General features: G+C 41.4%; 1 protein-coding gene across 5 annotated transcripts in view; it reads left to right on the forward strand.

The window, feature by feature from the left end:
- Window positions 1-14,359, forward strand: part of arhgap9 (Rho GTPase activating protein 9) — a 67,203-nt gene that overhangs the window by 39,983 nt on the left and 12,861 nt on the right. For all 5 annotated transcript variants that reach the window (XM_050038538.1, XM_050038540.1, XM_050038541.1 and 2 more), the window contains 9 exons: window positions 998-1,144; window positions 1,310-1,408; window positions 4,251-4,312; window positions 4,456-4,543; window positions 6,453-6,548; window positions 7,120-7,218; window positions 10,523-10,628; window positions 11,024-11,143; window positions 13,813-13,911. In XM_050038538.1, the coding sequence (XP_049894495.1) occupies window positions 998-1,144; window positions 1,310-1,408; window positions 4,251-4,312; window positions 4,456-4,543; window positions 6,453-6,548; window positions 7,120-7,218; window positions 10,523-10,628; window positions 11,024-11,143; window positions 13,813-13,911 (916 nt within the window). The remainder of the gene's footprint in view (window positions 1-997; window positions 1,145-1,309; window positions 1,409-4,250; window positions 4,313-4,455; window positions 4,544-6,452; window positions 6,549-7,119; window positions 7,219-10,522; window positions 10,629-11,023; window positions 11,144-13,812; window positions 13,912-14,359) is intronic.

Here is a 14,359-nt window from a genome sequence, read left to right on the forward strand (position 1 = left end):
TATGAAATGGTATGAAAAATTGTAACAACGGATGCTTGTAGTGCCAGCTCTTACACTATTGACTAAAGCCCTGTTTCCACCAAAAGTTCCCAGGAACTACTTTTCAATGAACTAAAAGTTTCCATCAGCCCTTTGTTTTCTGTGTTTCCACCGTAAAGCAGTGGTGTAGTGGAAGGTATACTCAGGTATACGGGGTATACCCACTTCTTTTTCTATCCAGTTACAGTATACCCACCTATCAGCTAAAAAGCCATTGTAATATATAGGTGAGTATGCCTACTTCCTCATCAGTAACCTACCTACTGTATCTACCTAGCAGTACACCCACCTCATCAACTACCACTACACCACTGCCGTGAAGATTAGGCATATTAGTTTGCTTATGAATGAAAAAGCAACAGAACAGGACGAGGGCTGCTGGTGGTGGCAGGTGTGAACACAATCTGCAGCCTGCATATCACTAGTATACTACTGTTAAGGTGAACACACAGTGTGTATGGTGCTTCTTTACTGCACAGATTAAGAATCAAAACAAAAAGTTTGGAGAATTGAATGTCTTCCTTGATTATGTGACCAGTCTTCACATTCTTCTTTGCATGAATTGTAAGTGTAAGGTAAGGTAAGGTGATAGTGAATGTGTCACCAACATTAGTTCATATAGGAAATAAAGAAATAAGGGGAGAAACTGCATGCTTTATTTTTCTTTAAGGTCCTGACCTCACTGTTGCTTGTTTGTGATTTTAATATATGCTGAGTGTACTGTTGCACTCATTCAAGTTTGCTCTCGGCAAGAGCATCAGCTAAATACTTAAACGTACACTAAATATACTGTAACATAAAGAAAAAGGTTCTTCTATAGTCTCAGTAGGTACACATAAGAAAACAAACACTTATCAGCTTTCACAGAATCCACAGACGTTTATTCATGAGTTGATTGCCCTTTCCCTTGTTCACCACCGACCCAAACGTTTGACCCTGACCTTTAACCCCTGTGAAGAGCATGCAGCGTGCCACCTCCTCTGACACCCTGAGCACGATGTCGTTCAGCAATGCCGATGCCCAGTGCCATAACTCTGCCGCCCTGCATGACGCCAAGCAGCCGCTCAGCCACTCCCAATCTATGATCCTGCCTGAGAACGGCAAGGTACTCACCTCCAGAGCACACACACACACACACAGAAGGTCGTAAACTGTGTGTATTCACACACACACACACACACAGAGAATGCAGACTTTGCACACACTGGACACATGCACACACACGCAGACAAATGAACACCGCTCATAGTTCTCACTTCCTGTCTTTCAGCTTGTCCAGCAGCGCAGAGATTACTCCTGTAATGTGACCAATATTGTCGTGGAGCCTCCGTCTTCTGAGAGCTCTCCAGACAGCGATGGCTGCACACCGGTGAGTTTTAAATAAAAGTACCTGTTCTGAGTGTGATATTTAATGATGATTTAATATCATATACTGTATATAGATAAGTGTTTCCCACAGAATTAGAATCTGTTTTTCCTGCTTGTGTGTCTGTGTGTATCATTCTGTGTCCCCTCTCTAAATTCTGAAGTTTTTGGGTGTCCCTGAACGCAGCACAAGCAGAACTCATGAGTTATTTTTTCCTCAGCAGCAGTTTGCTGAGTTTTGAGTAGTGGAGTTAATCATTGTTCAAAAATAGAATGTGGCGGCAGATGTTTTAATACCGGCAGGCCGCCACAAATAAATGAACGTGTGGGAAACCCTGTAGATAGACAGCTTTGGGTGAGCAATACCTTTTAGAATCTGGGAATACTTCACCCACAAAATGACAGTTAGTATATAAATCAGTTGTGCCGTGTTACCTTAAATTTGTGAGGGAGTCTTTGCCTTTCTCACATGCCTCCACAGAAAACGGCAAACATATTAATTGATTGATTGGGGACCGCGTTAAACAACAGTAAAACATCCATTTACTAACTCTCACACACTCTCTTTAAGTCTTTTTTTGACTTTTTTATCTGGAGCATCCACTCCAGAAACTTTTCTTGGACTCTCACCCCTTCCTGCCCCCGTTTAGCTCTGGCTGATTGACATAAAAGTCATCACTTCTGTGCACTAGCACAGGAAAGTTGCCACAGACACCACTGCAACACTGCAACTCTGGTATACTGCAAAAAACAAAAAGCTCTCCATGGTGGTGATAGGTCAGTCAGCATTGTGTGAACTCATTCGGCAATGGCTTAATGTTATGAGCATTCATTTGTATGTAAAAGTCCTGCAATTCAGCTTTAAACTTACTGTAAGACTTAAAAATGTTTTGAACTCCTGAGTAAAAAGCAATTATACAAACAGCCTTTTTAATGAACTTGGCACTAAAGCTGTCAACCCACCACACACCAGCAAACAAACAAGGCAGCGACCATAAAGCTCTGGCTTTCTGCCAACCCTGTTGGACTTGACTTTCCCAAAGAAAAACACCATGGACAGTTTCTTTTAAACATTTTCTGACCGGTTCTGTTTCATATACAAATAAACACAGATATTATAAAAAACTGTTCTGACAAAATAATAATTATTCAGAAATCATGTGAAGAAATGAAAATACAGTAAGACTTTGGACGGTTTGTCAGCTTGATCTGTCCACTTGTTTTCAGATATGAAAGGAACAACTCTTCATTATCACAAAAAACATATTTCTACAGTAACTTCTAGGGGAAATAGTCAAGCAGATAGTTTTGGTTTTGTGTTCAGATAAGAAAAGTAGCTTCACAGAAACGATTTCATTAGGAACTATAAGTTCTGTATAAGTTCTAGGAACTATGAGTTAACAAAAATATAGAAAATGTCCACTGTGAGGTTCTTAGATTAATCTGAATTGAATTTGGAAAAATATGTTGCACTTGATTTTTTTAATGTGATTTTTCAATTCTTTGAGCACAGCAAATAAACTAATGCCCTCCACACACTGTAAGACTTTTAAGATGTTTAAAAGTCTGACACTCTCTGACCTCTAAGAACATTGTAGTCACACAAAATAAGATTCTGCAAAAAACTGGAAGTCACTGTTGCAGGGTCATTATTTGCAAGACTACAACTAGATTCCTTTTGAGATTATTTTACATCCTGCTCCTGGTGGAAAATGTTACACCAAACTCCCTTTAAGAAATTTGACATATTAACAATTCATCAAAAACAAATAACTCTATAGAGACAGAAGATAAAAGGTCTCAGATGGTGACAGTGGCCTTGTCAATTCTGCATCAATATAATCCATAAAGATAAACTGTATTTGCGTGCAAGCTTTACACTTTGGATTTTGTCTCTGCAGCTTGCCACCAGCCTCCGTTGGTTGGCTGCCCTATTTAAGTGGGAGGAGATCGTGGGAATTAATGAGATGCAAACAAAAAATTAATATTGCTCACGCCAAATTAAACACCAACTCTTTTTCACAACTCCACCAGTTTCTCCTCCATTTTTCACAATATAAGATAACCGAGACTTTTTCATGTTCTTGTGCCTTCCTGGATTCCCCTCCATGTTTACTGTCCTGTACCTGGTTTGCTGCTTCCTGTTTGCTGCTGTAGAGAACGCACCCATTGATTGTTGACAGTCTTTTACATCATTGAACTTCAGTATTTGCATGAACCAAGACTAAAAACTTATAATATTAAACATGTTTGATTTTTCCTGAATATCAAGACGAGAAAAAGACTGACAAGACAGCTTGGCCTGAGTTTTATAACCACTTTACACCAAATCATCGCGATTTATGATTTAATTCCGCCACTGGAAAATTTCCTGTGACCATGAAATGGCTTTAAAAGTCATTTGGTGTGAGGCTGGCATAAGTCATAGTGGTGGATATCTCAAAACTTGCTCAATAGAATAAACTAAATGCCACTACCTTTCTTCTTCTCCCTTTTCTTTTGTCCCTTACTGTCTTTACATACTGCACTCAACACTTATAACTTCATAGTTAGTATTAATTCTTTTCTCCTGCACCTTAAACGGGGCCATACCGCAGTGGGAGATTTTAGAGCAGCTCCCCTCCCGCTATTTTTTAAATGATGCAACGTTTGTTAACAGTTAAATGGGTTGGCTCAGGATGCAGTGTATTACACAGAGGAAAAGCCCTCCGCTGTACTTTACTGTTAACATTTCATTACTCGAGCCACCCTCGCCTACCCTGAGTGATAGCATTAGCGTGACAGTGTAAATATCACTGCTTGAATATTTCAGATTGTGCTGCTAAAGCCTTTTAATTTGTTCTCAGGAGCTGGAGAAAGCCGGCCTCTTGAACAAAACGAAGATCGCAGAAGGAGGCCGGAAACTGAGGTGAGGCTGTTCCCATTAAGGGCCAAAAAAGTTAAATTAGATTGCATCTGTTTGTATGAATATAGTGTCTGAATAAAAGAAGGTGAGTGTAATTTGCTGGGCTGAATCCTATCTGAACAGGATTTATTTTTGTTGTGTTGCAGGAAAAACTGGAGCCCCTCCTGGGTGGTGTTGGTTGGGAACAGTCTCGTTTTCTTCAAAGATCCTAAATCACAGACACCTTCCAGCTGGGTAAGAGCTCCAACAAACTGTGTGTTCAATGATTTTAGTCCTGGTAATGTCTCTGCAAAAGCACAACTCAGTGTTTTCTTCCAGTATGTGATAAAAAAACATGAAGCAGTTTCTTGATTTCAAAATCCACAGCCAACCCCAGTGAATCATCCTGTAAGTGCAGATGTCAGTTTTTCTGCAGGGTGGATTTTTTCATTTCAGAATTAAATAATGTGAAGTAACTCTTGGACTCAGCTGACTCTGGACTGTTGCACTGAGATCAGTAGCTTTAAAAAAAAAAGTGCCCACACAGCTGGATATTTCTGTCCACTATGCTGCAGACATTTCTGTGTGCAGTTTTACAGATATCTTGGGTCAGTTATTGACTCAAAACTGAACCTTAAAATGTGAAGCCGTCTGCAAAAATGGCCACCCGCTTTTGTTTTGTTTGAGGAAACTGACCTATTTCCACATGATGACCTCATTGTGCTTTTATTCTATCGGTTTAATCTTTTTCTTTGGTTTCATGGTTTGGAAACCTATTTTTCAAACACAGAAACTGTCTGAAACTGTCTGTCAAATTGGTAAATGGTTGAGTTGGCTGATCAGTTAGTCACAGCTTGACCCAGTGTCCCTTTACACCAAGCAGTTACACTGGCTCGATTTTATATGGCGACTCAGAGAGTGAATTTCAGCCTCTTCCTCCTGGACGAAAGTTCATAGTTTAAAGGTGTAGAACAAAGCGGTATAAAAACAGCAGCCAACACTCAGATGAACAAGGTCCTATAATAACAATGATAATAATGATAACGTCTTTATTAAGGACACAGAGAAAGGTCCTAACGTACCACAAAAAATGGGCGATTGTCTATGTACAAAAATACAATATGGTTAATGAGGGCTTTGTAAGTTATGAGGAGGATTTTTAAGTGGACTCTCTGGGGGGTGGGGAGCCAGTGGAGCTTATGGAGGATGGAGGTGATGTGGTCACGGGTGTGAGAGTGGTAGCTGAGCAGCAGATTTCTGAATATACTGGAGCTTATTGAGGGTTTTTGAAGATGAGCCATACAGTAGGCTGTTGCAGCAGTCCAGACGGCAGGTGATGAAGGCGTGGATGAGGGTTTCTGCAGCTGAGGAAGTGAGAGATGGACGGAGGTGGGCGATGTTCTTGAGGTGAAAGAAGGCTGTTTCAGTGATGTGTTTGATGTGCTGGTCGAAGGAGAGGGATTGACGCCAAGATTTCAGATGTGAGGGGAGGTGGATACTGTGCAGGGTGAAGTTATAGTTGGGGGTGCTTTTGGTCCGATGATGATAATTTCAGATTTGTGGCAGTTCAATTTGAGGAAGTTGGTTTGAAGCCAAGATTTTATTTCAGTGACCAAACTGCACCAAACAAGCTGGAGAGCCAGTGGCCCCCTAGTCTCGATGAAAACCTTGGCCTGGATGATACCATTTTCTGAGACAGAGTTTGCACATATATCGATATATAAGATTTCTTATTAAAGCAGGGCAGGTAGGCACACCAACATTTACAAACATTAATATAAACTATAGAAACAACTTGTTTTTTATTCATTTCACTGGTTTTAGTGATTATTGTAGCCTCAAGTACTTCTATCATGTCTGTGGACGCCTCATCTTCAACTGCAAACCAAACATACCTACGGGTACAAATAAAGAAGCCTGAACCATGTGCATGTTTTCCCCCTCATGGTTCAACTCTTCAGTAACTAAAACAGGTCACACAAACCTGTTGCAGGTGTTGTGCGTGTGAAAGTTGGTCATAATGTGAGAGTCAGTAGACAGTGGTGCAGCAAACAACACCCAAACTGCATTTTTAGAAACATGTTCAGGTCAATCGACCAACTAACAGAGAAAAAGCTGATTTTTTTGGTATGTGTGTGTGTGTGCATGTTTATTGTTAAAACAGAAACCAGGTAACAGTCGCCCTGAGAGCAGTGTGGATTTAAGAGGAGCACAGCTGCAGTGGGCCAACGACCTGTCCAGCAAGAAGAACGTCTTCAAGGTGAGAAACGAGTCGAACAACAATCAGAAAACCTAGTGAGAAGAGAATTAGAGAAGTACACGTTCTCAAGATGTCAGCTGATCATTCACACATTACAAAACAGCTCTTGTCAAAAGGTTCTGACTTTAGTAAACCTTTGATTTTCATTTGAATTCTTTCAGTGAGCGAGAACAATGTGATCAAACATCCTATTCTGTAGAATCCTATTTCTATCAGTAAAGGGTCTTTATCAGTGAGGGAAGTGAGAGTGGGAAGCTTTCTTTCACCCGGTCACTTAGTGACCCACAGTGAGGAAGAGGAAGCAGTCAAAATTTACTCTCCAGTGAAGTGTGGCAGATGACGTGCACGTGTGCTGTCTTTAATATGTCCAGTTAATAAAGTATATAAAATAAAAAATAAAAATAAAAAGATGATTTGATGAGCTTATAGGCATAATTTGACCCAAAACCAAAAATGCGTGCTTTTGGTCTTCCCTGTTTGGCTTTGGGGGACAATTTGTGACACATTAATATAGTTTTGTAAATGTGTGTGTGTGTGTGTGTGTGTGTGTGTGTGTGTGTGTGTGTTGTAGCTGAGAACAGTTACAGGCAATGAGTTCCTGCTGCAGTCGGAGACAGACTCCCTGATCAAAGAGTGGTACACCACCATTAAGAGTGTCATCGACCGGCTGGTGAGACACAACACACACAGTTTTACTTTCAATGGACCACTTCTCTATTAGTGGTTAAATAGTTTCCCTTTGGATTTGAATAATGTCGTACCCTCAGTGTATAACGTCTATGTTCTGCACTGCCTTTTACTGAATGTTATACACGCATCATTTAACTCCTTCCTGCCTCTTTTTTTATCTCTTTCTTTGACAGCTGTGTGGTAACATTTATTTAGATTTGTTTTTTTACATCTGAGGAAGCACTGCTGACCTTTATTTGTAATACATCATGCTGCATATTGTTCACTCGTCGACAGTATACAGGAACATTAGTGGAATTATTTTGTGACCAATATTTCCCTTAAAGCTGTTATGATTTATGTTTTTACATTACGTAATGGAGTATTGGAAATCTTACTGTTCTTCACACTCCAGCCTGGTCTCACTCTCAGGCCATCGAAATGTGCCACTTGGGCTGTGTCCCCAGTGTCACTGTTATGATGGGGATGGGCTTTCCATTAACTCTATAGTAAACCTGCCGGCTTCATTGTTAGACGCTTTGAGAGACAGACATAGTTTAAAGATTGCAAAAGTCTGCGGGTGGGCCTGACAAACACGTGACTTTGACCCAGGAGACTGTTGTTCCAGACCAACAAACAGCAACATCAGTTAAGGCATCTGTGTGACTCAAAGCTGGTTTAGTAGCAACACACCACTGCCTCTCCAGCTGCGTTTGTGCCACTCTGAGCTGGGTGTTTTTTAGAGACATCTGCGATCTTTTCCTAAACATAACCAAGTAGTTTTGCTGCCTAAACCGAACTGCTGATCCCCTCTTTTTTCTTTATTGTTTAAACTAGCTGCCTCGAAGATTTCATTCCTGCTTGATTTGGTGACATGTGTAGTTAATGGTGGTAAAAGCAAATGCAGTTTAATATTAGAAGTCACAAAGTTCTGGGAGCAGCAAAACAAACTGTTGTTGTTTGAATAAAAAAAAGTCAGGCAATAATTGGCCTTTTTACGTCATTCTTTGAGCAATTGTGAATCTGATTTTACGCTGCACACAGCATGAGTCTGCGGACAGCAGGGCACAGTGAAGGGGGGTGATTACCTCAGTAAGTCGGAGGTGTGCAGCCTGTTGCCCGTAGCTTTTTATCTATCACCTCACTGTGGCTGCTCCTGAGTGTTCTGTTCCTCGCTGCAGTATTTTACAACTGACCCACTATCAGTAAATACTGAAAATGACTGAAAAGCACATTACATTTCCTGTGGCCCCTTCATAATAAAAGTCAACTCGTGTTTTGCCAGTTAAATGCTTTTAATGTGAAGCTGCAGCAGCAAGAAATTTTCAGTTTGCATTAGCAGTTAACTGTACAGCATTTTTTTCACATATGTCACCCTTGACGCCCACTTCATCACATTGCAAATATATACAGTATCTCACATAAGTGAGTACACCAGTGGGACAACACTATAGAAATGACACTTTGATATAACTTAAAGTAGTCAGTGTACAGTTTGTATAGTAGTATAGATTTACCTTCCTCTGAAAATTACTCAACACACAGCCATCAACATCTAAACAGCTGGCAACGTAAGTGAGTACACCCCACAGTGAACATGTCCAAATTGTGCCTAAAGTGTCAATATTTTTTGTGCCAACCATTATTATCTAGCACTGCCTTAACCCTTTTGGGCATGGAATTCACCAGAGCTCACAGGTTGCTTCAGGAATCCTCTCCCACTCCTCCATGATGACATCATGGAGCAGATGGATGTGAAGACACCTTGCGCTACCCCACCTTCAGCTTGAGGATGGCCCACAGGTGCACAGGTAAGTTTAGGGCTGGATACATACTTGGCCAGTCCATCACCTTCACCTTCAGCTTCCTCGGCAAGGCAGTTGTCATCTTCTAGGTGTGTTTTGGGTCATTATCATGTTGGAAATCTTGATAATGAAAACTTGCAGCCCAGTTTCTGAAGAGGGGCGATCATGCTCTGCTTGGAATTCATGTTTCCCTAAATGAACCGAGCTCCCCAGAGCCGGCAGCACTCATGCAGCCCCAAACCATGATGCTGCCACCACTATGCTTGACTGTAAGCAAGGGACAGTTGTCTTGGTGCTCTTCCAAGCAGAGCATGATCGCCCCTCTTCAGAAACTGAGTCGCAATGCAGTTTTACAACATGATAATGACCCAAAACACACCTAGTAGATGACATCTGCCTTGCCGAGGAAGCTGAAGGTGAAGGTGATGGACTGGCCAAGTATGTATCCAGCCCTAAACTCACCTGTGCACCTGTGGGCCATCCTCAAGCTGAAGGTGGGGTAGCGCAAGGTGTCTTCACATTCATCTGCTCCGTGACATCATCATGGAGGAGTGGGAGAGGATTCCTGAAGCAACCTGTGAGCTCTACTATACAAGCTGTACACTGACTACTTTAAGTTATATCAAAGTGTCATTTCTATAGTGTTGTCCCATGAAAAGATATAATGAAATATTTGCAGAAATGGGAGGGGTGTACTCACTTATGTGAGATACTGTAAATACCAAGTGTGGAAATCACCAGAGGATCCACAATATGATATTATTACAATTTTAAATATGTTGCAATATGCTAAGGATTGCAATAAAATATATTGCGATATATTGCAGTTTATTTTAACTGTTAATTATGTCCCCAAAGGAAAACTTTGTAAGCATCTGGTTTATCTAATAAGATAAAGTTTTCAGTCTTTTCATCTCACTTGAGCCACTTTTTTCAGGAGCAAAATATATCTAGTGGGCTGAAAAAGCACTTGATTATGTTATTCTGGTAGGGCTACCTAAAGTTTAAATTGTATTTGTCAAATTACTATAATAAAAAATGGATACTTGGCACTATGTGATGATACGATATTGCCACACAAAATATTGCAGTACTATGCTGTATCGATTTTTCCCCCACCCCTAATAAATACTGCAATACTTTCATCAGTGAGCCATCGACTCAGTCCCCATTGTGTTACCTCAGTCGGCTATAGACGTTGACTTAACAGACATTTATTAAAATGGAAATCTTAATACATGAACTTAATAAACTTACAAACTTCTCGTTTTCTTTCATGGGTTTTAAAAGAATGGGTTCTGCATTAGAATGTCTGAAAACAACTAGACCTTTGTTATAAACTTTGTTGAGTTGTGTACTTACATCATTTCAAATGTTTCCAATTCCAACAATCTTGAAACCTGCAGAAATCTGTGATTTTGACCAGATACTTTAAATATAAATGGTATAAAGTGTGTGTATGGTGCAGTTATCATAATGAGCTCTATTTCACTCTTCCAGGACCGTGAAAACCCGTTAGACAATGTCCTTCTGTACTCTCTGAGGCGAGCGGGCAGCGTGGAGATGCTGGACCACAGTGGAGACGAGGATGAAAGGAGAACGTCACGTAAGTCGTCCCCACATGATGCTCCTTCTCATTGCTCCATTCTAACTTCCATCCTTCACACAACCTCCTGCCCTCCACCTCCGTTAACTCTCACTCCATCATCATCATCACTCTTTTCTTTCTAACCTTCCACACAGGCTTCTTACACCCCTCCATCCTCTCCTCCATCCTCTCCTCCATCCAGCCCACTTATATTTTCACGCGGCCTCCGTGGCAGATAATCCCCCCTTCGGTCCTGTCTCACCTCCGCCGCCGCCCGGCCCTCCCACTTTTCATCCTCACCACCATCCCCTCTCATCTGCTCTCTTGCCCCGCCGCAGCCCAACGCCCTGCACTTACCTCGTCTTACTCCTTCTCTTCCTCCTCCTCCTCCCTCTCCTTTCCTCCCTCTGCAGTCCCTCGTTCAACGTCCAACCTGGAGAACACGGAGAGGAAGCGAGTGAAGACTCGGCTGAAGAAGCTGATCCTAAAGAGACCGCCTCTGCAGGCGCTGCAGGAGAAAGGGCTCATTAAAGGTGAGATTTCTTTTTGAAGTTTTACAGTTTGAAAGCAAGTATGCTTTACTCAGCAGTACACAGAGCTTAATATGACAAGACTGCACTTCCACGGCTAAAATGGTGAAGTTGAATATATTTTTGCTGCTTAACTGAGCTGCATCACAGTTGTGATAGCTGGCAGGAAATCTCAGCATTTATCCTGCAGTGATGCCACATCCCCCCAGTGAATATGAGTCGCAATCCTCCTCGCCTGTTTAGTAAGAGCTTCTCCAAAATGACAAAAGTTTTTCACACTGCTTGTCTGCTGATTACAACACTGGTATAACACCTTTAATGGATTCTTCCTAAAAGCTGAACAGTCCTTTGGTTTTTTGTATGTTTGTAATGTCGGCAAAACTAAATTTCGATTATTAAAATGATATGAATTAAAGGAAAAGCCTGAATCAGAATCAGAATTATGGCGCCCACAGTCAGCAGATCTCAGCCCAGTGAAACACATATGGAAGAATGTGGTCCAATGTGTTAGACAGCGTTCTTCTCCATCCACAACACCAAATTATGGCCTATGTTTTGAAAGGATGCTGTTCATCCCTTCAGTAGAATTCAGAGACTGTATGCGAAGGTCCCTTGAAGCTGTTCTGGTGACTCATGGTGGCACAGCAGCTTACTGAGACATTTAATGTTGGTTTTCCTTTTTTTTAAAAGATATTTTTTGGGGCTTTTTGCCTTTGTTTGATAGGACAGCTATAGCGTAATGGGGGAGACAGAGGGGTGATGACATGCAGCAAGGGGCTGTAGGTTGGAATCGAACCCTCAGCTGCTGCAGCAAGGACACAGCCTTTTTGTACATGGGCCAGATTTTGAAGATCTGTTTCCTATTTTCATAACTCTTTCACAATTAGTCCTTAAATGAAACCAATTATGCTCATTGTCAGGTTCATACATGTATTTTGGGACTCTCTCTGTCTTAAACTAGCGCCTGTCTCTTTAAGTCCCCCTCCCAAAAGTGCAGTCTGCTCTGATTGGCCAGTGTTTCCAGCAAGAGAGATGGGATAACTACACCCACCAACTGTATCACCACGATGAAGGAAGCGTGCATCTACTGCTAGCTCATGTAGCACAACTGAACTAGCTAACAGTACTACATCTCAGCTGAGGAGGACACCATTCATGTTTGCATCTCACACTGTCATGAGCACGAGCCTCTCGTCCATGAGTAGATACAATGATTTACTCGTGAGGCTCTTTTTAATGGATCAAATTCTGATAGTGAAACGAGTCATTTTGCTGGACTTCTGACACTCAAAATATGTATGCACTGATTCGCCTCCATGTCAAGCCATGTAAAAATAGGGAAAAAAGTGTTTTTGGGCCACATGGCATCACGTGACGACATAATGCCACTGTTTCGCCAACACAAAAAATTGGCTTCAAAGCCCGATGGACTAACTGTGGGCCTGAGAAACATGCGAAACACCAGAGGATACGTCCGAGGGTGAGCAGGGAAGTTGGTGAACCATTGCTATGTTAGCTAAAGTTACTTGCAGGTATTTTATTGGAATGACATGAAATTACGTGAATAAAACTTTAATACATTCACATCAGATAGATTTTCATCGACACTGGTGGTTGTTTAACAATGAAGACAGCAACTCCCATGGTCTTACACTACTGCACAATGTCACCAAAACCCAACTCTTGTTAGTGTTGCAATTGAGAGACCCCTAGCAGCATAAGTAACATACTGTGCGTTTAATGTTGGTGTTTGAATGGCATGTGCGGCACTAGCCTCTCGTCCATGAGTAGATGCACTCTTCCTTCTGCGCAGTGATACATCGGTGGGTGTAGTTCGGTAGAAAGAAAATAGTTCCTAAATCAAACTGCTCACAACAAGGTCTGTGGATTATCTTGAGTAACCAGGTCATGATTTCTGGAAACAGACATTGCTGTTAAGTTTTTCAAATGAATTTTTTGATGCTTTGAGCACCACAAGCCGAGTGCCATCTAGTTCCATTATATATGAGAAAAGGCAGACATCTCTACAGCTGATATCTCCAACACTCAGCAACTCGCACCAAAACAATCTAGACTGATAAACAGCACCACTCCCTTAAAGCTCTGACAGAATGTCAACGAAATGTTTAACCTCAACCATATCTTCATCCACTAGGAGGCGTAACATGATTTTCTGCATGTTATTAGAACTGATGAAGCTGTTCAGATAAATGAAAGCGGACATATAGATTTATATAATGATGATTCCACAAATATTTTTCAAGTTCCTTTCAAAGTTTGGTTATTTATGGTTGAACTGATTGAATTGATGACACTTTCACAAGCCTTTTCATCACAGTCAATATCAGAGACAACACAAGATGATCATATAATGGTAGTATGCTCTGAAGTGAAGGGTTGCGTGTGTTTTTTTCATGCTATGGTGTGTATATAGTTCAGTACATGAGTAGCATTGCATCATCAAGGGTTAGCCTACATCGCTGCTGGGAACATGGAGGTTTTATTCCATAGTGAACGGGTAAATTTATCTGTAGATTAACTCGTAGCTCTTACATCATGTCTTGGCACAGTTATCTGAGTTAGAAAAAAAACTTCTGAACAGACATAAGAAATGTGTGTGTGTGTGTGTGTGTGTGTGTGTGTGTTTGTGTCCGTCTGTCATCACCCTTCAGATCAGGTGTTTGGCTGTCGTCTGGAGATGCTCTGCGAGAGAGAGAGGAGCACCGTCCCTCGCTTCGTCAGACTTTGTACTGACGCCGTGGAGAGGAGAGGTACAAACGCTGCAAACACACAGCCGCCTCCTGCTAATGTGATTCTCAACTTAAAGGGGACACATGAGAAAACGCTCCTTCAATCCTGTTTTGAGCATCAGTCACTTGACAGCAGCTGTGCACCTGCTGTTAACAAACATTTGCAGAGGGATGTTTGTGATTCGGCCGACAGAGAGCAGACGACTAAAAACGCACAGAGAGGAAGTCGTGACAGCTGCCAGCCGCAGAGAGATCCAAATGAGAGAAAATGGAGTTGTTTGGAAACTGTTTAGAAACAATGCTGCAAATAAATATTTAATACACAAAAAAAACTATGTTTTTGACCACAAGAGCTTTAAAAATCTGGTTTTGATGAATTAAATATTTTTAGGGAGTTGTTTCAGATCGAGACGTTTACACTCAAGGCTGAGACGTACCGAAAAACTTTTGGGACAAAGTAGCTTCTGGA

Source organism: Epinephelus moara, chromosome 24, assembly GCF_006386435.1.
Source record: "Epinephelus moara isolate mb chromosome 24, YSFRI_EMoa_1.0, whole genome shotgun sequence".
Lineage (NCBI taxonomy): Eukaryota > Metazoa > Chordata > Actinopteri > Perciformes > Serranidae > Epinephelus > Epinephelus moara.